Source organism: Muntiacus reevesi, chromosome 1 (assembly GCF_963930625.1).
Source record: "Muntiacus reevesi chromosome 1, mMunRee1.1, whole genome shotgun sequence".
Taxonomy (NCBI): Eukaryota; Metazoa; Chordata; class Mammalia; order Artiodactyla; family Cervidae; genus Muntiacus; species Muntiacus reevesi.
Window position 1 is genome coordinate 231,373,989 of NC_089249.1, and position 27,580 is coordinate 231,401,568.

At 41.9% G+C, this 27,580-nt stretch overlaps 2 protein-coding genes across 7 annotated transcripts in view; one reads left to right on the forward strand and one right to left on the reverse strand.

Moving 5' to 3' along the window:
* The first annotated feature begins 226 nt into the window (after positions 1-226).
* Positions 227-27,580, forward strand: part of ARHGAP26 (Rho GTPase activating protein 26) — a 663,940-nt gene continuing 636,586 nt past the window's right edge. Inside the window, exons 1-4 of one of the 3 annotated variants that reach the window (XM_065918816.1) lie at positions 227-270; positions 1,189-1,265; positions 10,757-10,839; positions 25,194-25,349. The gene's annotated coding sequence lies outside the window, so the exon portion shown is untranslated. Of the gene's footprint in view, positions 353-1,188; positions 1,266-10,756; positions 10,840-25,193; positions 25,350-27,580 lie in introns of all 3 variants that reach the window. The other 2 variants (XM_065918817.1, XM_065918815.1) reach the window with 2 other exon arrangements.
* FGF1 (fibroblast growth factor 1) overlaps positions 10,741-27,580 on the reverse strand; it is a 112,046-nt gene continuing 95,206 nt past the window's right edge. The window contains exons 4-6 of one of the 4 annotated variants that reach the window (XR_010660914.1): positions 24,579-24,682; positions 13,234-17,646; positions 10,741-10,850 (exon numbers count right to left, since the gene is read on the reverse strand). Coding sequence is in view for 3 of the 4 variants with exons in the window: in XM_065918819.1 (XP_065774891.1) it covers positions 17,452-17,646; positions 24,579-24,682 (299 nt within the window). In the remaining variant the exon portion in view is untranslated. Of the gene's footprint in view, positions 10,851-11,562; positions 17,647-24,578; positions 24,683-27,580 lie in introns of those variants that run through there. The other 3 variants (XM_065918819.1, XM_065918821.1, XM_065918820.1) reach the window with 3 other exon arrangements.

Below are 27,580 nucleotides of genomic sequence, written 5' to 3' on the forward strand. Positions count from 1 at the left end.
TTGCCTGTCTGCTCCATGCATGTGTGCTCCCAGGGGAGAAAGGGTGAGGCACGACTCTGCTGTTACCCACATTGTCCTGGGGGCGCTTTGCCAGTGAGTGTGACTAGAGTGCTTACTTATTCACAACATTCCTATGACATAGCTGCCTAAACCCTTGCCTAAGACTTCCGAGAGATAGTATATCCTTCTCCCTGCAGGCTTTTCAGGGCTGCCTTTGACTATGTGTGACTTGTTACAGGCTGACTCTCCACAGCCTGATCCAAGAACGAGGTGAGACTCTGTGGTCTTGCTTTCCTTTCCCGCTTTCCCGCCTGGTAGACACCTGCTCATCTCTTCCACAGCACCTTCTCTGGTAAGCTTTCTCCATCTCCTTTGAGAAGAGCCTCTCCTCCCGCCCGGGCTTCTGTGGCCCCCTGTACACGTTTCTTTCAGTGCCGTCCCGTGTGACCTTCCAGTGACTTGTTTATACACCACGTTCCCCAGCCAGGCAGTAGATTCCTCATTGGACCCCCTTCTCTTTTCTTTCTCCGGTATCTGCTACAGGCTCCTCTCCATAGCAGCGAGAACTCTCTTGGTTGTCAGCAAGGCAGGTCTCCGTGCCTTCTAGAGAAAGGAGGGAGATCAGTTCTGAATGCTTATCATAATCAGTCACGTTCTTACAGAATCTGGAGACCGAAAATAATCTTTTCTGTCTCTTCTCTCTCTTTGGTTTCTATTTTCTTTCTGTGGGGTTGCTATTTGATCATAGATCTTTAAGAAGCCAGTTACTGCAGGGTAATGTGGTCCATCGGATTTTTCTTGTTAGATCTGTGAAAACACATTTTTGTTATCTATCTTCATACCCAAATTAAGACATTTCCATCAGACAGCCAACCTCCCCCCAACCCTGAGACTGGCACCATCCCTGAAGAGTTTCCAAGTTATCATTCTGTTTTTCTATCTTATGAAGGATGTGGTCTTTGGTTGTGTGATTCTTTTTAAGCTGCTTCATTTGTTTTTGGACTGATTAATAGCATAGCTACCCAAACTTGGACAGAAACGTCAAATTCAGAATCTCTGGAAGGAACAGCACCAAGACGCTAATTAGTTCATGTTTTCCATATGAATGAGACTCAAGTACACGATCACTGCTTCCTTGTTTTATCTCTCACCCTTGACTGTGCTGGCAAACCTTGCTTTTCCTTTTAGCTGTAAGAGGATTTGTTGGGAACAAAAATCCTTTTCCTGTACTTCACCTGCTGGATGGAATGAATAAAAGCCTCAGGGTAAGATCTAAATATTTAACAAATATAACCTCAACCCCCAAAGTTTTAAATCTGGAATACATTTTACAGTCTAAATTTGAACCCAGGCCAGGGACATGCATGCTGATACTGATTATTTGTGTTCTTTGGCAGAGGGTCTAGAGAAGTGATTTAATTCAATTGTGTGGGAAAGGGAAGCGGGAGAGAAAATGATCGTGTAGATAGAGTGTCCACTTGGTTACCTATATGTGCTGGACAGTGGAATCCACCTGATTCCCTCTTCCATCACTGGCCTCTGTGTTGCTGGCTGGCCTCGGTTTGCACCATGCTCCCCATCCCATGCTCTCCACTCTTGGGCCTCACTGGCATTGTGCTCCCATCTGCCACAGGGCCTTAGCACATGCTACTGCCCCTGTCTGGAATTTCTTCACAGCCCATACTCCACCTCTTTAACTAGTCAGGTCTTACTCTTCTCGCATGTAACAACTCACTTTCTCAGGGAAGTCCCTGAGATACTTATGAGTGAGATAAATCCTCCGTTATGTATTTTGAGGACACTGACTACTTCTCCCTTGTAAGCACCTGTCACAGTCGGAGTTTTACGTTCTCCTGTATGGTCCTTTGTGTAGATTGTTTCCTAGGGTGTGGCATTGTTATATGGGGAAGATGATATGCAAGTTTTCATTTTTTTTCCTTTAAAGTTCTGTGTTTAATAGATGTTAGAAAAAAAATCTATATAGTAGTAACTTGTCCCTTTGTGAGTATTTCTGCTTACAGTAGACCTAAAATAGATAAGACTGTGAATCCACCTTTCATAAGCCATATGAATAAAGAAGTGCCATGATCAGGCAATGGGCATAGAGAGAGAAATTTTGGAAGCAGTATGCAAATAACTGAAATTTGGGAAATAGTATCTTCATATGTTTCCTGTCACTAGAACGTGGGCTGCAGAAGAGAGCCTCATTGTGCACCATTGTACCCACTAGGCCTGGTGTGTATTTTGGCCTTCATAAATATTTGTAGAAAGCCTGGTACATGAGTAGATGAACAATTTAATGACTCAGTGTGTGCCCCTCCCAGGCACATCAGGGAGCCATAGGTCAGATGACTAGAAAGAAGGTCAAGATTTGTCTTGAGGATCATCCATATGGATGCACACAGTAGAGACAAGTTGGGACTTTGTATACCTAGAACATTCAGCTTGGGATGCCGAAAGATTGTGTAGAGTCTTGGGGATGTAGGAGACCTCTGCAGTTATCCTGCTCAGAGTGGTGCTTTCTAGCATCCTGGGTAGGTACTGTCACAGACAAGCTTCCCTGATAACAGACTCTGTGATGAAAATTAACATGCAGAAAGTTTATTAGGATCTTGGGATGAACACCTGTGGGAGGAGAGGAAGCAGGACAGGGCAGAAGGGGAGGTTGAGGCCATCTCAGCATAGAGGCCTCAGCTGACTTTATGAGAAGGTCTGAAGCTGGAATGATCCTTCAGAGCTGCCTAAAGCTGGTAGCTTCACAAACTGCCTAAGAGGGACATGCTCTTGAGCAAGGCAGCTCTCCTCCCCAAGGCCACCTGCAGGTAATACTCTTAGCAGCTGGGAGGATCATTTCTGAAGGGAGACCTTAGGGATGCCTCACAGAGTCAATCATAGATGGCCATCTAGAATCCATGTGAAAATCTCCAGGAGTGGCAGATGGCAGCCACTGTCTGTGGATTTGCTTCAACCATGGAGTTGCTATAGTTGTTAGAGATGGTTTTTGCTTTATACTGAAACCACTTTCTCAGCAAGTTCCAAATACCTGTACTCATTTTGACTATGAGCAAGAGAAGGAAAATGACCCTTGAATGATCTGAGTAGAGCTATGATGAAAAGTGAAAGTGAAGTCGCTCAGTCATGTCTGACTCTTTGCAACCCCATAGACTGTAGCCTACCAGGTTTCTCTGTCCATGGGATTTTCCAGGCAAGGATACTGGAGTGGGTTGCCATTTCTTTCTCCAGGAGATCTTCCCAACCCAGGGATTGAACCCACATCTCCCGCATTGTAGGCAGACGCTTTTAGCCACCAGGGAAGTCTGTGATATCTCAGGTCAAATCTTCTCTTGACTGAATCACCTAGTTTCTTCTGCTGTTTTTTGGTGTATGTTTTTCTGGTCCCTTGCTATTCATATTTTAGCCTCCATTTGCAAAACTTCATTTAATGTGTAGCATCTAAAATGAGATATAGTAATCCAGATGTGGCCTAACCAGCCCAGACTACAGTGGGACAATTACATAACATCATCTGTGCCTTATAGAAGTAAGCTTGGAGGCAATTGAGATTCTTCTGTCTTTTTCAAATGAATTGCTATGAAGCAAGCTCTCTCCAAATGTGGGCTTATGAAAACAATCACTAGGAACCTAAATGGAGAATCTAGTAGATCATCTTAAGCTCTATCATATTACATAGTATGTATAATTATATTTTTATAAAAATAATAGCAAATGTTTATTCAATCCTTATCATATGCCAGATACTGGCTCAAAAATTCTTGCATGCCTCCATCTCATTGGATCCTCTCCACAAACCTGTGAGGTTGGTACTCTTTGTATCCTCATTTTGCAGAGGAGGAAACATAGGGCAGAGGATTAACTAACCTGTGCTAAGTCACCAAGTCAGTAAATGGAAAAGCCAGGATTCCAACTCTGTCAGTCTGACCCCAGAGCTACCTTCTCCTGTATGTGGATATTATATTGGTTTGAGTTGACTTAAATTAGTGACTGACTTAACAATGTCTAAAGAAAGGACCTTGAGCATACATGATGGGCTTCAGGGAAGCTTAGAGGGCTTAGAAAGATGTCATTTTATAGGGGACAAAGCCAAAACACTTGACGCTTTCAGATAAGGACTTTCTTCATTGCTGTTGTAAGCTTTTTAAGGGTGAGGACCATACTTGTTCATCTTCTAACACTGTGTCTAGCACAGTATCTAAGTCATGTTTATGCTAGTTACCAGTGCATCTGCTCCATTTTCATTCTTCTCTGCTTTCTTTTCATGCTGGAGCTGGACCCTATAATCTTTTCTCCTTCACCCGCGGATGCCACATAAGGTTTGTCAGTAGAGGGCACTGGAGGGCCGCTGTGAGAGGAAGGGGCTTTTTTCTAGGGTTCTTTTCTTCTTGCTCCTATGGCCGTGGCCAGTGGGCAGCTTCCTGCTGCAGACCTGGTGATGCACAAGCTCCAGTGAGTGCCATTGGCACCCCAGTAAGTTGCTTGCAGAGTTTTGCCAATACTCCTGTGGGAAGCTCCGTGAAGCAGCATGGTGAGAGCCTCTGTCCCCATGTGCCCCAGCCACACCTTTGCCCATGAAGTCTGAGTGTCATCCTCCAGAGAAGGGCTTCTTGCTTATTTGTTCCTTCCTTGAATACTTTCCTCAATCTTGGGGGTTGCAACTGCTCCCTACATCTGCTGTTCAGTTATCTTCAGAGGTCACTTTACCCCTCTTTGTAGTAAGTCCCTTTTTACTAGCTAAAAATTCTTTCCATTGATATTTTCCTATTTAAATTATTGGTGTGGTTTCTGTCTTCTTATCAGACGTTGACTAATCTAGTCCCAAACGCTCAGTAGGTAATGGGTGAACTAGTGAGGAAATTGAGGAAAGATGCTTCATTTTCAGCTTATTGCTGCTGTTTATCTTGTGGACTGGACTGGATTGACTAGCCTTCTGCCCCATCGAATTCTTCCCAGATGTTTCAGTTGCTTGGGAGTTATACATTTTCAAGTGTTATGTAAAAACCATCTCTCTTCTTCATACCAATTAAATATGATGTGACATGTTCTGATAGCCCCAAAGATAAACCAATTTCTCCCTCATTTTTCCTCTCTGCACTGCCACCCTGGATTGGGTTTTTATCCTGTATTATCAGAAATAATCTGGTCAGTTCTAAAACAAGCACAATTTCCCAGGTGATTTGGGGATCCTCATGTAGATATTCTTATTTTGAGAATGTCATACCGTCCATTTCTTTGTTGTTCAGTTTGCCAAGTCATGTCTGACTCTTTGCAAACCCATGGACTGCAGGACTTCAGGCTTCCCTGTCCTTCACTATCTCTCAGTTTGCTCAAACTCATGTCCATTGAGTCGATGATGCCATCCAACCATCTCATCCTCTGTTGCCCTCTTCTCCTCTTGCCTTCAATCTTTCCCAGCATCAGGGTCTTTCCCAATGAGTTGGCTCTTAGCATAATGTGGCAAAAAAACTGGAGCTTCAGCATCAGTCTTTTTAATGAATATTCAGGTTTGATCTCCTTTAGAATTGACTTACTTGATCTTCTTGCTGTCTGAGGGACTCTCAAGAGTCTTCTCCAACACCACAGTTCAAAACCATCAATTCTTCAGCACTCAGCCTTCCTTATGGTTTAACTCTCACATCCATACATGACTACTGGAAAAAAGCATAACTTTGACTATGTGGACCTATGTTGGTTGGCAAAGTGATGTCTTTGCTTTTTAATATGCTATCTAGATGGGTGGTGGCGCTAGTGGTAAAGAACCTGCCTGCCAGTGCAGGAGACCCAAGAGGCTGGGGTTTGATCCCTGGGTCAGGAAGATCTCCTGGAGAAAGGCATGGCAACCCATTTCAGTATTTTGCCTGGAGAATCCCATGGATAGACGACCCTGGTGGGCTATACAGTCCATGGGGTTGCAAAGAGTCGGGCACGACTGAGCGACTAACACAACAGGTATGTGAGAGCTTTCCTTCTAAGGATCAAGCGTCTTTTATTTTCGTGTCTGCAGTCACTGTCAGCAGTGATTTTAGAGCCCAGGAAAATAAAATCTGTCACTGCTTCCACTGTTTCCCCTTCTGTTTGCCGTGAAGTGATGGGACCGGATGTCATGATTTTAGTTTTTTGAATGCTGAGTTTTAAACCAGCTTTTTCACTTTCCTCTTTCACCTCTTTAGTTCCTCTTCACTTTCTGCCATTAGAATGGTATCATCTGTTTATCTGAAGCTGTTACTATTTCTACCTGCAATCTTGATTCCAGCTTGTGATTCGTCTAGCCCACATTTCGCATGGTATGCTCTGCAAATAAGTTACATAAATAGGGTGACAGTATACAGCTTAATTGTACTCCTTTCCCAATTTTGAACTAGCCAGTTGTTTCATGTAAGATTCTAACTGTTGATTCTTTGACCCACATACAGGTTTCATTTCTATAGGAAATTACTAAATTCTGAACACAGTTGATATTCCCAGGCTATGAACAGTCCTGTGTCTACAATTTACACAAAACGTGTGAGCATATGATAATATTACTATTACATATTGTGGAGAAGAAAGTTCAGTAAAGTAATCTAATGTCTTGCTCTTATGTATCTCTAGGTTAGACTAAAAATGTTTTTCCTGAGGCAGGAAAACATGAAATGTGGAAATCACAATGAAGTGTGTTTCTGTGATTTGTACAAATTGCCTGCCTACAGCTACATCCCCAAACACTGCAGCCCAGTGAACTAAATCCTGAAATTGAATACCATTCCAAAGAGGTAATGCCCAACCCTTCATTAAGGCTGATAGAAAAGCACGTCAAGGACGCAGTGAGGTTTTGCTTGTTTATGTAATAAAATAGACACCAGTGTTTAGCTGCTGAGTGTATAAATTTAGCCTGTGTGACAGTCGGAAGCTAAGAAGGAAGGAAGCAATTTGGGAAATACTCCTCCCCACATCACAAATATTCTCAGACTTCTTGGAAGACCCCAAAACACCGAAACAAGGTCCTACAGTTATATGCATTTTTTTTTTTCAGTTATATGCATTTTATAAAGCAAATCCACTCTCTAGCTTCAGGCTGTGTGTGACCTGGTTTCTCTCTTTAATTTTATAGCTAGAGTGGAAAGCTAACAATATAGTATGTCATGGTCAATATGTCAACCACAGAGTGAGTACCATGTTACAGAAAGATTCCAATAGTCACTTAGTATCATTTGTAACTTGAGAGGGTATTAGATGAATCATTGGGGTTCAGAGTACCCGATGGCAGATCCCAACACCTTAAGCACTCAGTTGTCTGCCTCGATTTTAGATTAATTGTATGTACAGTGGCAAAGGGAGTCTTTCTGGGGGTGAAGAAGAGGTTTAGGGAGCCAAGTCGGAAGGGGGGGAGTGTGCCACTTTTTATGAACCATCATTTCAACTTTAATACTTGTCAAACGAATCCTTAGTAATTGTGAAAAGGAAAACATACAAATCCCACTGCTTGGCTGGGCTTCTTACTTTGCACGAATGCTCCTGAAAAGATTTTTTTTTTTTAATTTGCAAAAGTCCAGTTAGGGGCACATCTTTGTTTAGGTGTCACTTTTACCATGCTTGTTAATATCCTGACAACCCAAAAGCAATTAAGGTTTGGGATTTCCCTCCTCTCTTCACCACGGGGCAGACAGGACATCACTGTCCTGCCAGAAATGTGAAAGGTGACCTCATTTATATTTTTCTCTTTGCAGCCCAGTTCACCCATAAGAAGCATCCATAAGAGGTCAATTATCAACCATCCTAAACCCCTCAAATATTTAGAGCATAGGGTTACACTTTCTGGTTGGTTCAGCTAGGATGGGAATTTTTGAATCTCTGAATAAGATGTAGTCCAGTAGTAGTGATGTTTTATCTTATGACTGAGTCATGAATGGTATATACTTTTTTTTATATAAAATAGATAACAGCATCATTTCTAGAAAGTGATGGGCACTGGGGAGGATGCTTAGAGGTCCTGGGTTTCTAGCCTTTTCCTCACTTAGTCCACTTTTCATGTCTTGTTCAGAAATGGTTATGAAATAGGAATTGTGGGGTCAAGAGTGAGGCATGAAGTGAAGACAGTGGGAGTTAGGGAGGGGATGACCTCAAACCCCAAAGTCATGAGATTTCCATAGGAGGAGGTTGTTGTTGTTTAGTCACTAAGTCTTGTCCAAATCTTTGTGACCCCGTGGACTATCGCCCACCAGCCTACACAGGAGGGGAGAGGGTCAGAGTCTCTGTAGCTCTGAGAGCTGAAATCTGCTGAGACCAGCATTGGAGGCAGCACTGGGTGCCCATGGGATCTGTATCACTGCATTTGTTTTGCATGATTAGTAGCAAACCAGCTAAAAAATTTCATTATGCCCTTAAAACAGATGGTTCCTGGGTAACAGGATGTCCCTTTGTATTGTTTATTCAAGAGCAAACCATGTCTTTTTATAAATATATATATATATATATATATTTTTAATTGAAGGACAATTGCTCTACAGAATTTTGTTGTTTTCTATGAAACATCAGCATGAATCAGCCATAAGTATACATATATCTCCTCCCTCTTGAGTCTTCCTCCATCTCCCTCCCCATCCCACCCCTCTCGGTTGATAGAGAGCCCCTGTTTGAATTTCCTGAGTCATATAGCTAATTCCCTTTGGCTGTCTGTTTTACATATGGTAATGTAAGTTTCCATGTTACTCTCTCCATACAGCTCACCCTCTCCTCCTCTCTCCCCATGTCCATAAGTCTTTTCCCTTTGTCTGTTTCTCCATTGCTGCCCTGCAAGTAAATTCTTTGGTGCCATCTTTCTAGATTCTGTATATATGCGTTAGTATATTATAATTATCTTTCTGACTAACTTCACTGTAGGTTCATCCTGTAGGCTCTAGGTTCATCCACCTCATTAGAACTGACTCAAATGTGTTCCTTTTATGGCTGCATAATGTTCCCTTGTGTATGTGTACCACAGCTTCTTTATCCATTCATCTGGATGAATGTTGATGGACATCTGGGTTGCTTCCATGTTCTAGCTATTGTAAATAGTGCTACCCTGAACAATGGGATGCATGTCTTTTTCAGTTTTGGTTTCTTCAGGATGTATGCCTAGAAGTGGGATTGCTGGGTCATATGGTGGTTTTATTCCTAGTTTTTTAAGGAATCTCCATACCATCTTCCATAGTGGCTGTATCAATTTGTATTCCCACCAATAGTGCAAGAGCGTTCCCTTTTCTCCACACCCTCTCCAGCATTTATTGTTTATAGACTTTTTGGTGATGGCTATTCTGACTGGTATGCAGTGATCTCTCATTGTCATTTTGATTTGCATTTCTCTAGTAATGAGTGATGTTGAGCATCTTTTCATGTGTTTGTTAGTCATCTGTATGTCTTCTTTGGAGAAATGTCTGTTTAGGTCTTTACCCCACTTTTTGATTGGGTTGTTTGTTTTTCTGGTATTGAGTTGTATGAGCTGCTTGTATATTTTGGAAACGAATCCTTTGTCAGTTGTTTAATCCGCTATTATTTTCTCCCATTCTGAAGGTTGTCTTTTCACCTTGCTTTTAGTTTCCTTTGCTGTGCAACAGCTTTTAAGTTTAATCAGGTCCCACATGTTTACTTTTGTTTTTATTTCCATTACTCTAGGAGGTGGGTATGGAGGATCTTGCTTTGATTTATGTCATTGAGCGAAGAGCATACCATGTCTTTGAAGACACTAAAGTCAAAATACACGAGGCTAGTAGGGTCCAGTCATCTTTGGGAAGGAGATTGGTTGCATTAAGCCAGTGTTTCTTAATCTGTGGTTGTGACCCTGAATGTTGTGACCCCATTTAATTGATGTTTGACCAGCATTTTTTAGGGGAGTGTAATAGGAAAATCTCAGTGTGCATTTCATATATGTAATGTTTTACTTTTTTTTTTTGTTTTAATTATGTGAATGCTAAAAGCAATATATGTACTATGTTAGAAAATGGGATAGAAAATGTAGTTCTTATGGTTGCTTAAGCTCCAAAAAGTACAAAACTACTGCTTTAGGCAACTTTAGAAGGAAAAGGAGGGATTGATCATGATACATAACTCAAAGAGTGAGCAAACACCACCCAACCTTTTTTTATAGTTACATGTGAGCATGCATGCATGTGCGAGTATATGCATATGTTTGCATATGTGTGAGGGTGTGTGTGTGTGATCTGATTCTGTCACAATGTCCAGGAAGCAGTGTCCTTCCTTCTAAAAATAAGAAGTCATAAGATTTTGTTGTTCAGTCACTTAGTCATGTCTGATTCTTTACGACCCCATGGACTGCAGCAAGCCTGGCTTCCCTGTCCTTCATCATCTCCTGGAGTTTGCTCAAATTCGTGTCCATTGAGTTGATGATATCATACAACCCATCTCGCCCTCTGTCACCCCCTTCTCCTCCTGCCCTCAATCTTTCCCAGCATCAGGGTCTTTTCTAATGAGTCAACTGTTTGCGTCAGGTGGCCAAAGTATTGGAGCTTCAGATTTAGCATCAGTCTTTTTAATGAAAATTCAGGGTTACTTTCCTTTAGGATTGACTGGTTTGATCTCCTTGCAGTCCAAGGGACTCTTAAGAGTCTTCTCCAACACCACAGTTCAAAAGCATCAATTCTTTGACACTAAGCCTTCTTTATGGGCCAGCTCTCATGTCCCTACATGACTACTGAAAAATCATAGTTTCAACTATACGGACTTAGGAGTTTATTTAAGGAGATGTTTTATAATGTGTTAATTTCAGAAAATCTGATGGGCAGACCTCTAACTCCACATCAAGGTTCTGGAAGATGCAAGAGATGCTCTTCTTTCCATTGACTGAAAATTGTAAGTATATCCTTAAAATTTTTTTCGAGTTACTGTATCTTTGCCAAGTGCAAGCTGGTTAGCTTTCCAATAGTAGCATAATTTTGCATGCTACAATGAAGAGTTAGTGTCAGCTAAGTTAGTTATGCAGGGCCACCCCAGACAGGTCATGGTGAAGAGTTCTGACAAAAAGTGGTCCACTGAAGTAGGAAATGGCAAACCACTCCAGTATTCTTGCCTTGAGAACCCCATTAAAAGTATGAAAAGGCAAAACGATATGACATCAGAAGATGAGCCCCCCAGGTTGGTAGGTGTCCAATATGCTACTGGGAAGGAGTGAAATAAGGACAAAAAGAATGAAAAGTCTGGGCCAAAGAGGAAATGATGTTTGGTTGTGGATGTATCTGGTGGTAAAAGTAAAGTTCAGTGCTATAAAGAATAATATTGCATAGGAACCTGGTATGTTAGGTATATGAATCAAGGTAAGGAAGTGGTGGAACAGGAGATGACAAGAGTGAACATTGACATTTTAGGAATCAATGAACTAAAATGGATGAGAATGGGTGAATTTAATTCAGATGACCATTATATCTCCTACTGTGGGCAAGAATCCTTTAGAATGAATGGAGTAGCCCTCATAGTCAACAAAAGAGTCCGTAATGCAATACTTGGGTACAGTCTCAAAAATGACAGAATAATCTCAGTTCATTCCCAAGGCAAGTCATTTGACATCACAGTAATTCAAGTCTATGCCCTAACCAGGTTCCAATGTCAAGGAAGCTGAAGTTCACCAGTTCTGTGAAGACCTATAAGACCTTCTAGAACTAACATCAAAAAAAGAGATCCTTTCATCATAGGGTATTGGAAATCAAAAGTAGGAAATCAAGAGATACCTGGAGTAACAGGCAAGTTTGGCCTTGGAGTACAAAATGAAGGAGGGCAAAGGCTAACAGTATTGTCAGGAGAACACACTGGTCATAGCAAACACCCTCTTCCAACAACCCAAGAGATGACTCTACACATGGACATCACCAAATGGTCAGTACAGAAATCAGATTAATTATATTCTTTGCAGCTGGAAACGGAGAAACTCTATACAGGCAGCAAAAAGAAGACCTGGAGTGGACTGTGGCTCATATCATGAACTTCTTATTGCAAAATTCAGGCTTAAATTGAAGAAAGTAGGGAAAACTACTAGGCCATTCAGGTATGACCTGAATCAAATCCCTTATGATTATATAGTAGAGGTGGTAAATAGATTCAAAGGATTAGCTCTGATAGACAGAGTGCCTGAAGAACTGTGGCTGGAGGTTTGTAACATTGTACAGGAGATGGCAACCAAAACCATCCCAAAGAAAGAAATGCAGGATGACAAATTGGTTGTCTGAGGAGACCTTAAAAATAACTGAAGTGAAAGGCAAAGGAGAAAGGGAAAGATATACCCAGCCTAATGCAGAGTTCCAAGAATAGCAAGGAGTGATAAGAAAGCCTTCTTAAGTGAACAATGCAAAGAAATAGAGGAAAACAATAGAATGGGAAAGGCTAGAAATCTCTTCAAGAAAATTGGAGATACCAAGGGACCATTTTATACTAGAATGGGCACAGTAAAGGAGAGAAACAGCAAGGACCTAACAGAAGCAGAACATAGTAAGAAGAGGTGGCAAGAATACACAGAAGAACTATACAAAAAGGTCTTAATGACCCGGATAACCATGATGGTGTGGTCACCCACCTAGAGCCAGACATTTTGAAGTGTGAAGTGAAGTGGGCCTTAGGAAGCATTACTACAAGCAAAACTAGTGGAGATGATGGAATTCCAGCTGAGCTACTTCAAATCCTAAAAGATGATGCTGTGAAAGCGTTGCACTCCATATGTCTGCAAATATGGAAAACTCAGCAGTGGCCACAGGATTGGAAAAGGTCAATTTTCATTCCAATCCCAAAGAAGAGCAATGCCAAAGAATGTTCAAACCATCATGTAATGTGCTCATTTCACATGCTAGCAAGGTAATGCTTAAAATCCTTCAAGCTAGGCTTCAATAGTACATGAACTGAAAACTTCCAGATATATCAAAGTAGTTTTAGAAAGGACGGAAACCAGAGATAAAATTTCCAATATCCACTGGATCATAGAAAAAGCAAGGGAATTCCAGAAAAACATCTACTTCTGCTTCATTGACTATGCTAAAGCCTCTGACTGTGTGGATCACAATGAACTGAGGAAAATTCTTAAAAAGTTGGGAATACCAGACCATCTTAGCTGCCTCCTGCGGAACTTATATGCAGGTCAAGAAGCAACAGTTAGAACTGGACATAGAACAATGAACTTGCTCCAAATTGGGAAAGGAGTACATCAAGGCTGTATTTTGTAACCCTGCTTATTTTACTTACATGCATAGTACCTCATGCGAATACACATGCCAGACTGGATGAATCACAAACTGGAATCAAGATTGCCAGGAAAAATATCAACAATCTCAAATATGCAGATGATACCACTCTCATGGCAGAAAGTGAAGAGGAACTAAAGAACCTCTTGTTGAGGGTGAAAGAGGTGAGTGAAAAAGCTAGTTTAAAACTCAACATTCAAAAAAACTAAGATCATGGCATCAGAAAACTAACTTCATGGCAAATAGATGAGAAAAAGTGGAAACAGTGACTAATTTTATTTTCTTGAACAGTTTCATAAAAGTTTCATGAAAGTCACTTTCATGACTGCAGCCATAAAATTAAAAAATGCTTGCTCCTTGGAAGAAAAGCTATGACAAACCTAGATTGCATGTTAAAAAGCAGACACATCACTTTGCCGACAGAGATCCATATAATCAAAGGTATGGTTTTTCCAGTAGTCATGTGCAGATGTGTGAGTTGGACCATAAAGAAGGCTGACTGCCTAAGAATTGGTGCTTTTGAACTGTAGTGCTGGAGAAGATTCTTGAGAGTCCCTTGAACTGTAAGGAGATTGAACCAGTCAATCCTAAGGAAATCAATCCTCAATATTCATTAAAAAAACTGATGCTAAAGCTGAAGCTCCAATACTTTGGACACCTGATACAAAGAGCCTACTCATTGGAAAATACTCTGATGCTGAGAAAGATGGAGGGCAAGAGAAAAAGGGGTCGGCAGAGGGATGAGAGGGGGTGACAGAGGGATGAGATGGTTGGAGATGGTTGGATGGTATCATGGATGGACGAGTTTGAGCAAACTCTGGGAGATAGTGAAGGTCAGGAAAGCCTGAGGTGCTTCAGTTTATGGGATCACAAAGAGTCAGACACAACTTAGCAACTCAACAACAACAGCAAGTTAGTCATGGTCCTTGGCCCTTCGGGGGGGCAAATTTCCTGCATATATTTCCCTAATGGATCCCTGGAAAAGCACTGTTATTGACTTAGGTTTCCAAACAAAATGAAAAAAATGTATTTCCTATCAACCTTCAAAGTCTGGTATCTGGTAACAAGCTAAGTGTAGGAAACAAAGCAGCCAGAGGTCAGGAATGCCAACTAAGTCCTTGCACCTGAAGATGAGACGCGGTGACGGTCACAAACCGAGAGAAAAGTTTTCGCCTGTAAGTGTAACATTTACTAATATTTTAAAGGTGCAAAAAAAAGAGAGACAGTGATGTGAATGATAGGCATCTTCTCCTTTTGAGGTCTGCTTTGCAGCCCAGGAACTTGATTGGTTTAAGCACTATGCTTTACAGGGCTGAGGACCTGGGCTCCATCTCCTCCAGCACAAAGCACGGACCCTTATCTTCAGTAACGTGGGATGCTCTAGTCAGTTTTTTCTATGGTTAGCCATAGGAGGCTTTAATTATCACCCCTTCCAAGGAAACAGATTTCCACCACCTCCACCATCACATTGAAAACAATCAGAAGCGTATACGCTCCTGATGCTTTGTACAGAATGTCAGGCAACTCATAACAGTTGGCTTGAAAATGAATCCACACGACAGGCATCTGACAAGCAGATGGCTCCGCAGCTTTCTCGCGGGAGAGAGCAACAGGAATGCTCCATATTTGAGGAACGAGAACATGTTCAAAACAGTGCAGGAAACTGCCACCCACTTCCTCCATATAAGTTCAGAAGGCCTTTTTTATTGATTTGAAGGCCATCTGCCTGAACTGACATGGTTCTGCAGTTGCAGTGTTAGGTTTACCTGGCCATATCCTGACTCTTTGATAGAGGTTTATCTCAAGATAGGGGTTGCTAATTCTTCCAAAAATCTTGGTTTCTGGGAGTTGTTTATTCAGCAGTAATCTACAGATTCTCTGGTCTTTACTTGACTGAAAGAAATGAATCCTCAGCATTTTTCATTATAAACATTATATAATGCCCTGGGAGAGAATACAGCAGCAAACCAGTCAGACAATGTTTCCAGGGGTGTCAGGACCCAGTAAAATGCCTGGCACACCTTTGGCACTTACTTACTGAGTGAATACACGAATAACGACTGGGCTGAGCTTGTCAAGTTCACAGTAATGTTTCTTCTCAATGCTTTGGGTCTTTGCAACCACAGACTTCTGTCTCACCTTTTAGCCACAGTTTTAATTTTTCATGGCCCATGTTATGCTTGAATTTGATTCATAAACTAAAAATTATGGACCATTATAAATATCTTAGATTTCCTCTCTGGGTACCTTTTTCTGGCCAAATCTTCGTAGTCAAGAGATGTCAAGCCACACTGCACTATCCCCAACTTGCCTGCAGAGACTTACTAAAATAAAATAAAATTGTCTTATCCAAATTACAAAAACAGAAAAAGTTATGAAATATTCTGCTGTACAAATGCAGAATTATATTAGTAGTATAGTGTTAACTTAGTTCCTCAATTGTTTCATGCTGAACTTTCACATATTGCCGTTTTTCTTATTCAGAATAGTTCAATTACTAAGGAATTACCTTTCAATGAATAATTACTAAAAATCATTATAAGACATCAGTTTTTATACACAATTATATCATTGCTCAAGAGTCCCCATTTTCAAAAGAAAATTTATAACACCACAGTGAAAAACAGAGAAATCTCATTTTCTAAGGTAATTGTAGTAGTCTAAGCAGTAGATAATTAAGGAGCTTATATAGCATATGCTATTATTATAATTCCAATGGCTGAATACTAATCGGTTTAACTGCCTTTGAGCTATATATTTTTAAATATGACTAAAAGGTACAATCTCACAGTAAATTTAAATGGCTTATTAAAGGCCTTTACATGGCAACAGTGTCATGTCAGAGATGAATGGTGTTTCTAATTTGCTAGCCACTTGGGTCAAGTTTTCTTGAAGCAGGAAGCATATTTATATAAGTAATCGTCACACAAACGGCCTTTTGGGAAAAGCTGTTTGTGAGGGTTTAACATTTTTGAAGTATGCTTTTGTATATCTTCTAAATGGGCATTTTATAGGCACTTGGCCAAAGTGCTTTAGACCCACAATCCTTAACTCGAGTATAACTGCCTGAGTGCAGAAAGATCCATGGAGCATGCATTTTTAAGGGTGTGGTGGGTGGGGTCTGGGTTTGAGCCCCCTTATATTTGAATAACACTTTTAGGGACCTTGCTATTTAATGTGTGGAGGTGGAGTGGATAGGCAGCAGCATCTGCAGCACCCAGGAGCTTGAAAGAAATGGGAAAACTCCACCATAGACCCACTGAACCATAATCTGCAGTCAAAACAAGATGCCCTGTGGTTTGTAAGCAGTGCCCCAGGACCTCCAAACCTGCACTTCCTGGTGCCCACACACAGGTCATGGTGTCCCTTTCTTTTTCCTTCTCATTTCTAGAGTGTCCTCTTTGCAGAATAACATCCTCTCAGCCCATGCTTCCTCTATCTTATCACTCCCACACCCACTCCCCAGACCCAAATGAATTTCCCAACACCCGACAACCTGATTTTTATCAAGAACCCACTTCTGCTCTCCACCTGACATCATCCAAGGGCTTCCTGCTGCTGAATGACCAGGGGGAAGTCAAGGCATTGTAACAGCTCCTAAGGCTGTGCCTTCATTCTGCCCTCCTGTGCCTGAGCCTCCCACAATCCTCCCAGTGGGATTGTGCGCTGAAATCCCACTCGGATCCAGTCAGCCTCCCCTTGCCATTGGAGTCCCTTCTGTTCTTGAGAGGGGATTTCTTCATCCATATTTCCACTCATGGAAAGCTGCCTTCCTCCAACCTAGCCATCGACTTTTCTGCTGACATTCGTGATGGATTGAAAGGGTGAAGGGGCGTCATGCCAGATGTTCGGGGGACTCACAGGCAGGGTTTACTCTGTAGAGGGAATTGCATGCAGTTACTCCCAACCCACTTGGCAGCCCCTGCTCATACTTCATTTGGCCCCACCCATTCATTGAGAGGCTCAGCCAGCAGCAGATGCCCAGAGGCAACTGGACTTCCAAACTAGACCCAGACTGGCCAGCCAGCTGGCCCCTAAAAGCCATTTGGTTCCTCAGTTCCAAACTGTGCCGGGGCAAAGGGCTCTAAAAAATAGTGAACTGGGCATTTAGAAGCACATTACAGGTTTAGGCTGTGGGGGCCAGGGCTTAGCACGGCCAATGGTAAAGGGTACAATCTGGGGTCAGCCAGGTGAGGACCCCTTCAGATTCCTCTGGAGTGGTCAGCACCCAGAACAGATTTCTTTAATCAGAGGAGACTGGCAGGGGGAGAAACAAGATGGCTTTCTGGCCGAAGTGAGTCCGAGGACCGAGTTTGGAGCTTCCGTTCTTCTTGAGGCCAACGAACCAATTCTTCTCTGCATACTTCTTGGATGTGTAGGTGTTGTAATGGTTTTCCTCTACCCTTTCCAGGAACAAACATTCCTCATTGGGTGTCTGCTAAAAAAACCAATAAAACCAGAGAGAGTAGAATAATTAGTGAGTGGCTTTAGATGGGGTTCCTCTGTTTACTAGTTGTGTGACCTTGGGCAAGTCAGTGAGGCTCTCTGTGCCTCACTTTTTTGTTCAGTGAAACAAATACTGGGAAAATAATGGGACCTGTGTCTGAGGATAGAAATGAGGACTTCAGTGAGCCTTCAGTGTACATCTGCTGTTATGTAAGCTCTTCCTGCATCTGTTGTGCTCAGGACCCTACACTCTCCAATGGAGGAAGTCCTAAAAGACTTTAAGTACCCCAAGGACAAGGCTGAATCTTTTGTCTCTGTGGAGACCTGGCAGCTAGGTTTGACTGTGAAAAACATCCAAAATAAGTGAAATCAGATTGTGATGCTGTGGGACGTTCTTAAGTGTGATCCTGAAGAGTAAATGAAAACCTGCCAGTTTTACTTTATCCCCTTGTGATTTTCACTAACAACCTCAGGATTTTACTTTAGTGCTATTACGAACATGCTGCTGCTGCTGCTAAGTCGCTTGTCGTGGCTGACTCTGTGCGACCCCATAGACAGCAGCCCTTCAGGCTTCCCCATCCCTGGGATTCTCCAGGCAAGAACGCTGGAGTGGGTTACCATTTCTTTCTCCAATGCATGAAAGTGAAAAGTGAAAGTGAAGTTGTTCAGTCAATGTCTGTCTGACTCTTCGCGACCCCATGGACTGTAGCCTACCAGGCTCCTCCGTCCATGGGATTTTCCAGGCAAGAGTACTGGAGTGGGTTGCCATTTTCTTCTCCATCATGAACATGAGTACACAGAATATGTCCTAAGTACAAAACATGTCCTGGAACGTAAAGGGTTTCTCTCTTTTTTTTTTTTAATGAAAATAACTTTATTTTTTGCTACTTATCAAAAGAATGATCCTTGTAAAAGATCATAGCTTCACTTTAAAAACAGAAAGAAATAAAAAAGAAAAAAAAAAACAGAAAGAAAAAAATCACCCCAAAGCATACCCATTCAGATATAGGCATCTGTTAACAGTTGATGAACTTCCTTCCATACATCTTTATGTATGAGCATACAGAGACATGGATATGCCATATGGATATAGACTTAGGATGTTATCAAAATGGCATGTTATCTCTGCTGTTTTAAAAATGGGTGATAAACCTGTGAAAACATATTTAATCTCACTAGCAAGAAGATGCAAATAAAAAAATGTTTTAACTTATGTTGGTTATAATAATCTTAAAAGGATTTACAAGGCTTAGTATTGGGGAGAGTGTGGGAAATAGGTACTTTACACACTGTTGGTGAGATAAATTGGTGGAAACTTTTTGAGGGGACTTTTGCATATGCTGAAGCTGAAACTCTAATACTTTAACCACCTGATGTAAAGAACTGACTCATTAAAAAAGACCCTGATGCTGGGAAAGATTGAAGGCAGGAGGAGAAGGGGATGACAGAGGATGAGATGATTGGATGACATCACCGACTCGATGGACATGAGTTTGAGCAAACTCTGGGAGTTGGTAATAGACAGGGAGCCCTGGCGTGCTGCAGTTCATGGGGTCGCAAAGAGTTGGACACGACTGGGTGACTGAATTGAACTTGCATATGCATCAAAATTTAAAGTATGCATTACCCTTGACTCAGTGATTTCCCTTCTAGGAATTGACACTTCTGAGATAGTTGAGCCAGTGTGAAACTATATTTTCAAAAGATGTTCTTTGAAATATTGGCTATAATGATAACATGGGAAACAATGTAAATACCCATAGAAAGGTGATTGGTTAAGTGGAGAGTGGTATATCCACATGAAAGGATCCAATGCAACTGTCACTTTATTAATTGGATAGATAGTTAAAACATTTTAAACTATGCAATTACATTGAAAATATCTACCAACAATTACTTTTCTTTCTTTCTTTCTTTCTTTCTTTTTTTTTTTTTACTAAAATGTATGTTAGAATGGGAGGAATTCCAGTTCTTGGCACTTTCTATTTGTCAAAATTTTAGAATACATTTATTATGTTTGGACATAAGACAGGAGTTTTAAAATACACGTGCTCTGTATTGACTTAGCTCCAATTCCAAGTCATGTGATGTCTATATTATCTCTTCACTCAACAGTGGTTGGCAAGTCCCTTTCTGGTGGTTTCCAATTCTATTGTTTATTCTCTATTGGTGAGCATGTTTGTCTGTATGGACTGTCAGTCTTACTAAGGAAAGAGATGGAATCTTGTCAGCCTTGTGTCTCCTCCCCAACACAAAACATTTGCACATAAGAGGTGCTCACCAAGTAGGTGATGAATGTACTTTCATGCTTGAGTTCATTTAAAGTATTCAGTTAAGTTATCTCTGATTAGTAAGGAGCTATGTAACAGGATTGTACAGTGAAAGTGACAAATAGATTCAAGGGATTAGATCTGATAGACAGAATGCCAGAAGATCTATGGATGGAAGTTCATAATGTTGTACACGAGGCAGTGATCAAAACCATTCCCAAGAAAAGGAAATGCAAAAAGGCAAAATGGTTGTCTGAGGAGGCTTACAAATAGCTGAGAAAGAAGAGAAGTGAAAGGCAATGAGAAAAGGAAAGATATACCCATCTGAATGTAGAGTTCCAAAGAATAGCAAAGAGAGATAAGAAAGCCTATCTAAATGATCAATGCAGAGAAATAGAGGAAAGCAATAGAATATGGAAAGACTAGAGATCTCTTCAAGAAAATTAGATACCAAGGGAACGTTTAATGCAAAGATGGGTACAATAAAGGACAAAAATGGTATGGACCTAACAGAAGCAAAAGATATTAAGAAGGGGTGGCAAGAATACATAGAAGAACTATACAAAAAAGACTTTCATGACCCAGATAACCATGATGGTGTGATCACTCACCTAGAGCCAAACATATTCGAGTGTGAAGTCAAGTGGGCCTTAGGAAGCATCACTACGAACATAGCTAGTGGAGGTGATGGAATTCCAGCTGAGCTGTTTCAAATCCTAAAAGATGATGCTGTGAAAGTGCTGTACTTAATATGTAAGCAAATTTGAAAAACTCAGCAGTGGCCATAGGACTGGAAGAGGTCAGTTTTCATTCCAATCTCAAAGAAAGGCAATGCCAAAGAATGTTCAAACTACCTCATAGTTGCACTCATCTCACGTGCTAGCCAACTAATGCTCAAAATCCTCCAAGCAAGGCTTCAACAGTACGTGAACCAAAAAATTCCAGATGTACAAGCTGGATTTAGAAAAGGCAAAAGAACCAGAGATCAAATTGCCAACATCCATTGGATCGTAGAAAAAGCAAGAGAATTCCAGAAAAACATCTGCTTCATTGACTGTGCTAAAGTGTTTGACTGCTAAAGTGTTCCACAACAAACTGTGGAAAATTCTTAAAGAGATGGGAAGAGCAGATCACCTTACCTGCCTCCTGAGAAATCTGTATGCAGGTCAAGAAGCAACAGTTAGAACCGGACATAGAACAATGGACTATTCCAAATTGGGAAAGAAGTACATCAAGGCTGTATATTGTCACCCTGCTTGTTTTACTTATAAAGAAGTACTTCATGTGCAATTCGGACTGAATGAAGCACAAGCTGGAATTAAGATTGCTGGGAAAAATATCAATAACCTCAGATACGCAGATGACACTACGGAAGAAAGTGAAGAACTAAAAAGCCTCTTGATGAAAGTGAAAGAGGAGAGTGAAAAAGTTGACTTAAAGCTCAACATTCTGAAAACTGAGATCATGGCATTCGGTCCCATCACTTCATGGCAAATAGATGGGGAAAAAATGGAAACAGTGACTGATGTTATTGTCTTGGGCTCCAAAATCACTGCAGATGGTGACTGCAGCCATGAAATTAAAAGACTCTTGCTCCTTGGAAGAAAAGCTATAACAAACCTAGACAGCATATTAAAAAGCAAAGACATTACCTTGCCAACAAAGGTCCGTCAAGTCAGTTTTTCCAGTAGTCATATGCAGATGTGAGAGTTAGACCATAAAGCGAAGGCTGAGTGCCTAAGAATTGGTGCTTTTGAACTGTAGTGCTGGAGAAGATTCTTGAGAGTCCCTTGAACCATAAGGAAATCCAGTCAATCCTAAAGGAAATCAACCCTGAATATTCATTAGAAAGACTGATGCTAAAGCTGAAGCTCCAATACTTTGGCCACCTGATACAAAGAGCCTACTCATTGGAAAATACCTTGATGCTGGGAAAGATTGAAAGCAAGAGGAAAAGAGGGCCACAGAGGACGAGATGGCTGTATGGCATCATTGGCTTAATGGACATGAGTTTGAGCAAATTCCGGGAGATGGTGAAGGACAGGAAAGCCCGGCATGTTGCAGTCCATGGGGTTGCAAAGAGTCGGACACGACTGAGTGACTGAACAACAGCAAGAGTGTAACAGGAGGTGTTCTGCTGCTTGTTCATCTGTAGTCTAGTGCAGTGACAGCTGGCTGAGAAACTTTAGACCACTTTGGAACAAGATAGGACATAGATGTAATATTTGATTAGGTGACTCTGCTGCCTCTGGAGGAACTTACCCAGACATTGCTGTCTGATGCACATTATCGGGGTAGGAGGAGGTTGGCAGTGTTGGACCCAGGTGGGTTATCCACTCTCCTGCCAGGAGGACTTACCCTATGACCGCCCTCCGTGGGTGTCAGGCCTGGGTGCTATGATGAAGCTGAGGACGGCCACGTCCCCCACCTGATATGTCTATTACACCAGAGCAGTTGACACACACAGAAATGCTGAGTCACAGGCTGAGTCAGAGCCCAAATTGGAGATGCTGTATCTGTGCTTCAACCAGGATTTGTCAGCACTTACTGTGCACTTCGTGCAATGCCACGGGCCTGAGGATTAACAGCTGATTCATGCCTGTTGTTCTAATTAATTTTTTATATTTAGCGTGAAAAAGAATGAAGTGAAAGTGTTAGTCATTCAGTCATGTCTGGCTCTTTGCGACCCCATGTCATGCTTTCCCCCAGTTATGTAGGCGACAGATACCCACTGTAGAAAATTTGGAAAATACAAAAAAGCATTCACGTATTGTAAAGTCATCCATTCACCATTCCCAAAGATAAATATATTAATGTTTTAGAGCCTTTCAAACTTCTAAAAAAAAAACAAATATATACTTTCTACGTATAAAAATTTGTATCTGGATAAATGAATACCTACTATTGGCTAAGAGCATGGGGCAAGCTCTGAGATATTTTAGAACTTTCCTTCATCAATGAAGGCAGATGAAAATTCATATTCTTAGGGATATGAAAATAGTGATAGATTAAGATCACCCTGTGCATATTTCAGGTGAATCAGTGACATCCAAGACCGTGGTTAGAGAAGCGGGTGTTTCAATCCTAGAGGAAATGGAATTTAGGGGCATTCTCCATCAGAGTTTTATACAAGTAAGAGAAGGTATATAAACATCAGGATTGACTTAAAGGAAGAAAAGTCACAAAACTGTAACATATAACATGATAATGAATGTAAGGAATTTGTAAACCAGTTGCCTTATAGCTGTCATTGCTACGTGTGTGTGGGTTCTGAGTGTTGTCTCTCTGACTCTCCTGACCTATGTAAGTATGCAGTAATTACTGTTCATTACTATCCTTGCTTCAGATAAGGCTCAGAGTAGGTGAGTAACTTGCCAAACTGGCAGAGATATGAGATTAAGTTACAAGTCTGACACTGATTGATGGGTTGGTCTATTGATTTCATTACAGATTGGAAGATCTGCCTTAAAAAAAAAAAATCAACTCTCACTTCCAGTCACTGCCTAGCTCCACACCTTCAAGTTGTCCAATCAATCTGTATTTCAGCAAACAGCTACAGGAGTCAGCTGTTCCTCCAGTGGTCTCATCTGCTGAGCCCTAGTGGGCAGCATGAAAAAGATGAACTGTGTTCAGATCCCAAGCCCTGGCTGAAATTCCCGCTTCAAGAAAAAGTTTCCCATTGCCACTTGGCAATTTGATTTAAGTTAAAGGGAGCCCCGGACTGAAATTCTCCTGCTGGCTGCCTTTTGATAGATATCTTCTTAAAAGGGAAGAAGGGGGTTTGGTGAAGCCTTAATGTTCAGTTGTTAGGCTACAGAGAAGGGATTATTGAAATCCAGAAATAATTCCAAAACGTACAGCCATTGACTTTAGCTATCTTTCAATTCAAATCGTTTACCAGAGATACAAATAGGGACAAAATCAGATTACCTCTGTTTCCTTCCTTTCTCACAAAGATCAATATGTACTGAGTCAGACATGTATAAAGCCTTAAGTAAAAGAGAGAAGGAGCAGGAGATGGAGAAGGATTTTAGCCACTGAATAAGCTCTTGGACTGTGCTTCTCCAGGGCAGGGATGTGTCTATTCATTACCCTCCCCATTCCCAATCCCAACCCTCCTTTCACCCCTGTACCCAACTGCACTTTGACACAGGAGGCATTGCTACATGTTTGTTGAATTAACTTATTAAACTTTTATCCTTTTAGGTGACTCTTCCAGAATAAAAGGACTGTTTTAAAAGTTTTATGTATGACGTATCAACTGCGAGAGTCTGGGCTCTGCAGTTTTTATAAAAAGCATAAGAGACATACCTATATAACCCATGGCACATGCTCAGGAAGCATTTTTGGAATGAATGAGTGAATGAAGTGGGATTGGGTATTCTGGAGCAAGTGACTGGATGAGTTACTAAAATTTCAATCAATGTTTTCTCTTTGTCTATGGGATAATATGTTGGAGTATTTTGAGAGAATACCGCAAGAAACTCTTTTATGTTTGTGCCTAAAATAAGGCTGTGTGGAGGGTGGGAATCCTGCTGGAAAAAATAACAAACAGACTAATTGATGCTTTATAGTTTGCATCACTCCATGTAACAAGATTTCTGGAAACCTCAAACCTTGGCTGAGTCTGGAAGCATGTCAGCCTCATACTTACTGAGCCGTACAAAAGCCCGTCGGTGTCCATGGCCAAGAACTGGCCAGTCTCCGTACTCTTAATATACACCTCCCCTATGCTTTCCGCAGAGAGCTGCAGCTGAACTGAAATAAAAATAACATGAGCAAAAGTAAATAAACACTAAGCTTTTGCCGATAGAGTCTGGCAGCCGGGACAGTTAGCCATGGAAAATTCTGCTCATTCATCTCACAGAGCCCTCAAGGATGAGCCTCATATTAATCAAAACATAGAAATACAGTTCCTTTTTCTTTGCCCTGCAAAGAAAGCCGTCTGTTGGGAGTCATGTTCTCGAGGGAAGGAGAGGTGGTGGCAGGCTCGCCCACCCGTCTCTGCCTCGTTTGTTACAAAGTGACCCCACATGCACTTTACAGGGCAGGGTCAGGGGAGGAACCTCATTCACTTCCCTGGATCCAGCATCCCAGCGAGAGATCTTGGGGTACCATAGAGTCGGCAGCTGGCCAGCCTGAGGCTGTTCAGCTTCAGTTCTCAACCTGCTTTGGCAGGAGTGCATTTTATGGCCTGGGCCTTCCTTTCATGGGTGCTTTTCATGGACAGATTGTTATTTTTCAAAACCTAATAGTGTTATTTTCCCAGATGGAAGAGGTTCCCAGGAAGTTAGATCACTTGGCATGTATGAAACTCAAGGAGCTCAACCACGATGAAGTTCAGTCAAGACCCTGCCTCTGTGACAACCCCACTCGGGTACTGATAGAGGGGAAATCCTGACCTCTGGCAGGGAGAGTGAAGAAGGTACCTGGGATGGGAGTGGTGGTTCTCACATGGGGATGATTTTGTTCTGCGGGGGACAGGTAGCCATGTCTACAGACTCTCTTGGTTGTCCCAGCTGGGGTGGGATAGTGCTACTCGCTTCTAGCAAGTAGAAGCCAGGACACGGCTCAACATCCTACAGTGCCCAGGGAGCCCCTTCACTGCAAGGAATTGTTCAGCCCCAGAAGTCAGTAGTACCAAGGTTGGGAAACACTGAGGTTAAGGGTAAAGACTGAGATGCTCTGAGTTACCCCCTCTCCAATTACACTGACCGATACTCCCATGGCGCCTTGCCTACTTTGGGACAATTTCATTGGTCCCAACCATTGTTACGATTAGGAGTGAAATCTGGACTAGGGACCACTGAGCATCCAATAGTTCTTTGGGAGTCAGCTGACCTCTCTAAGGGTCAAATTTGTCAGAAGCTGAGATGCAGGGGATGCTAGAAGGAACACAGGGCTTCAGTTTGTACCCCTAGGCCCCTCATTGCTTTTCCTTGTTTTCATTTTTTATTTAATTTCTTAGAATCAGAAATGTATTCCCATGTTTCAAACTTGGAAACATAGAAGAGGAGGTGGTGAATGTCCTCCTCCTGCCCCTTCCAACCTCTCAGTCCCAATTTGATGGGGGTTAAGACAGACAAGGATCCTTGCCCTTCCCCTGGGATACATTCTCCTGGGTAGACAGAGACAAACAAGTAAACTCTTCCTAGGTGTATTTTGAGTGTGTTCTTCTAGAGAAATTTTATGTATGAGACATTGATTGTATCCCTCCTGGCTTTTGTTTTATTCCTATGCAAATGGTAAGATACCCTACAGTCCTGTACCTGTGTTTTTCAGTTAAAACTGACTGGAAATCTTTCCACTGAAGCAGTGAAGGAGTTACCCTCCATCTTTGCCAATTGAATTGTGTCCCCTTATGTGGATGTGCAGTAATCATTTTACCACTTCCTTATTAGTATGTCTGTATCTTCTCATTTTCCTCTGTTTTCCTTATCTTCTGATTCATCCAAAGGGTGATACGTAGTTACATCACCCTTATTGACGACTCAGTTCTCTTGTCCTTGAAAGTCTTTGCTGCAGAGACTCAGGACCTCCACTCACTTCCTCTGGTGAGCAGAGTTTATTTAACTCACAAGAAGAAAACCGGAAGCCACAATCTCCTTTGCCACCAGGCCTCCTGACTGCTTAGCTCTGAGAGGCAGTCGTGAGAGCACAGGCCGGAGGCCTTCTCTCTCCAGCCTCGGGTCCCACCACTCGCTCACTGAGCCACTGCTCCAGCCACGCCACTCCTTTCCCACACCAGCCTGTCTTCTGCCACAGAATCTTGGCACAGGCTCTGCCCTCTGTCTGGTATCTCCTCTCCCCTAGTAGTCACAAAGATGGTCCTTTTCCTCCTGGCCTCAGCCCCAAAACCCTTCCTCAGAGCGGCCTTCCCCCCACAAGGACCCCGCAACGCTGCACAGCAAGTCCTTTCACTCCCACGCCGGGAGCCCTGGCACCCTCGTCCCTGCATCTTTGTCTTTCTGCTTCCTGGTTTATTTCCTTCATGGCACTTAGTGTGCACTTATTTTGTTGTTTAGGGCTTTACGCATTTATCTCTGCCTTCCCAGGGGAGTGTACGCTTGGGAGAAAGGGCAGGAATTTTATCTCTCCTGCTTCCTCTCCAGTCCCCAGTTCCTCCCATAGTGCTCTGCACCCTGGGGAGAGACAGCGTGTATTTGTTGAGTGGACAATGTTAGACTAATATTTGCAGAGATGATTCTGTTGGCCCATCCTTAGGAAGCTGCACATTTTGAATTGTGTTTCCAATAATGCTTTGTGAAGTGAAGTAAGATGCGACCGAGTTGTGAGTTGTAAGGTTCAAGGCTGGGCTTTGCCACTTATGAGCAGGACCTTGGCTGGGTTGTTTAACTTTCAGGCCATAGTCTCCTTGTTAGTAAAATTGGAATGATTTAGATTCAATTTCTAGAGGTTTTTTCCCAGCACTAGTAGCCTCAGGAGCATGTGAATAAATTCAATAATGGTGCTATATACAACAGAATATTATTTAACCATAAAAAGGAATAAAGTACTGGTGCATGCTACAAGATGACTGAACCTTGAAAGCATGTTAAGTGAAGCAGCTTACTCACAAAGGACCACATATTATATGATTCCATTTAAAATAAATGTCCAGAATAGGCAAAATCCATAGAGACAGGAAGTAGATTA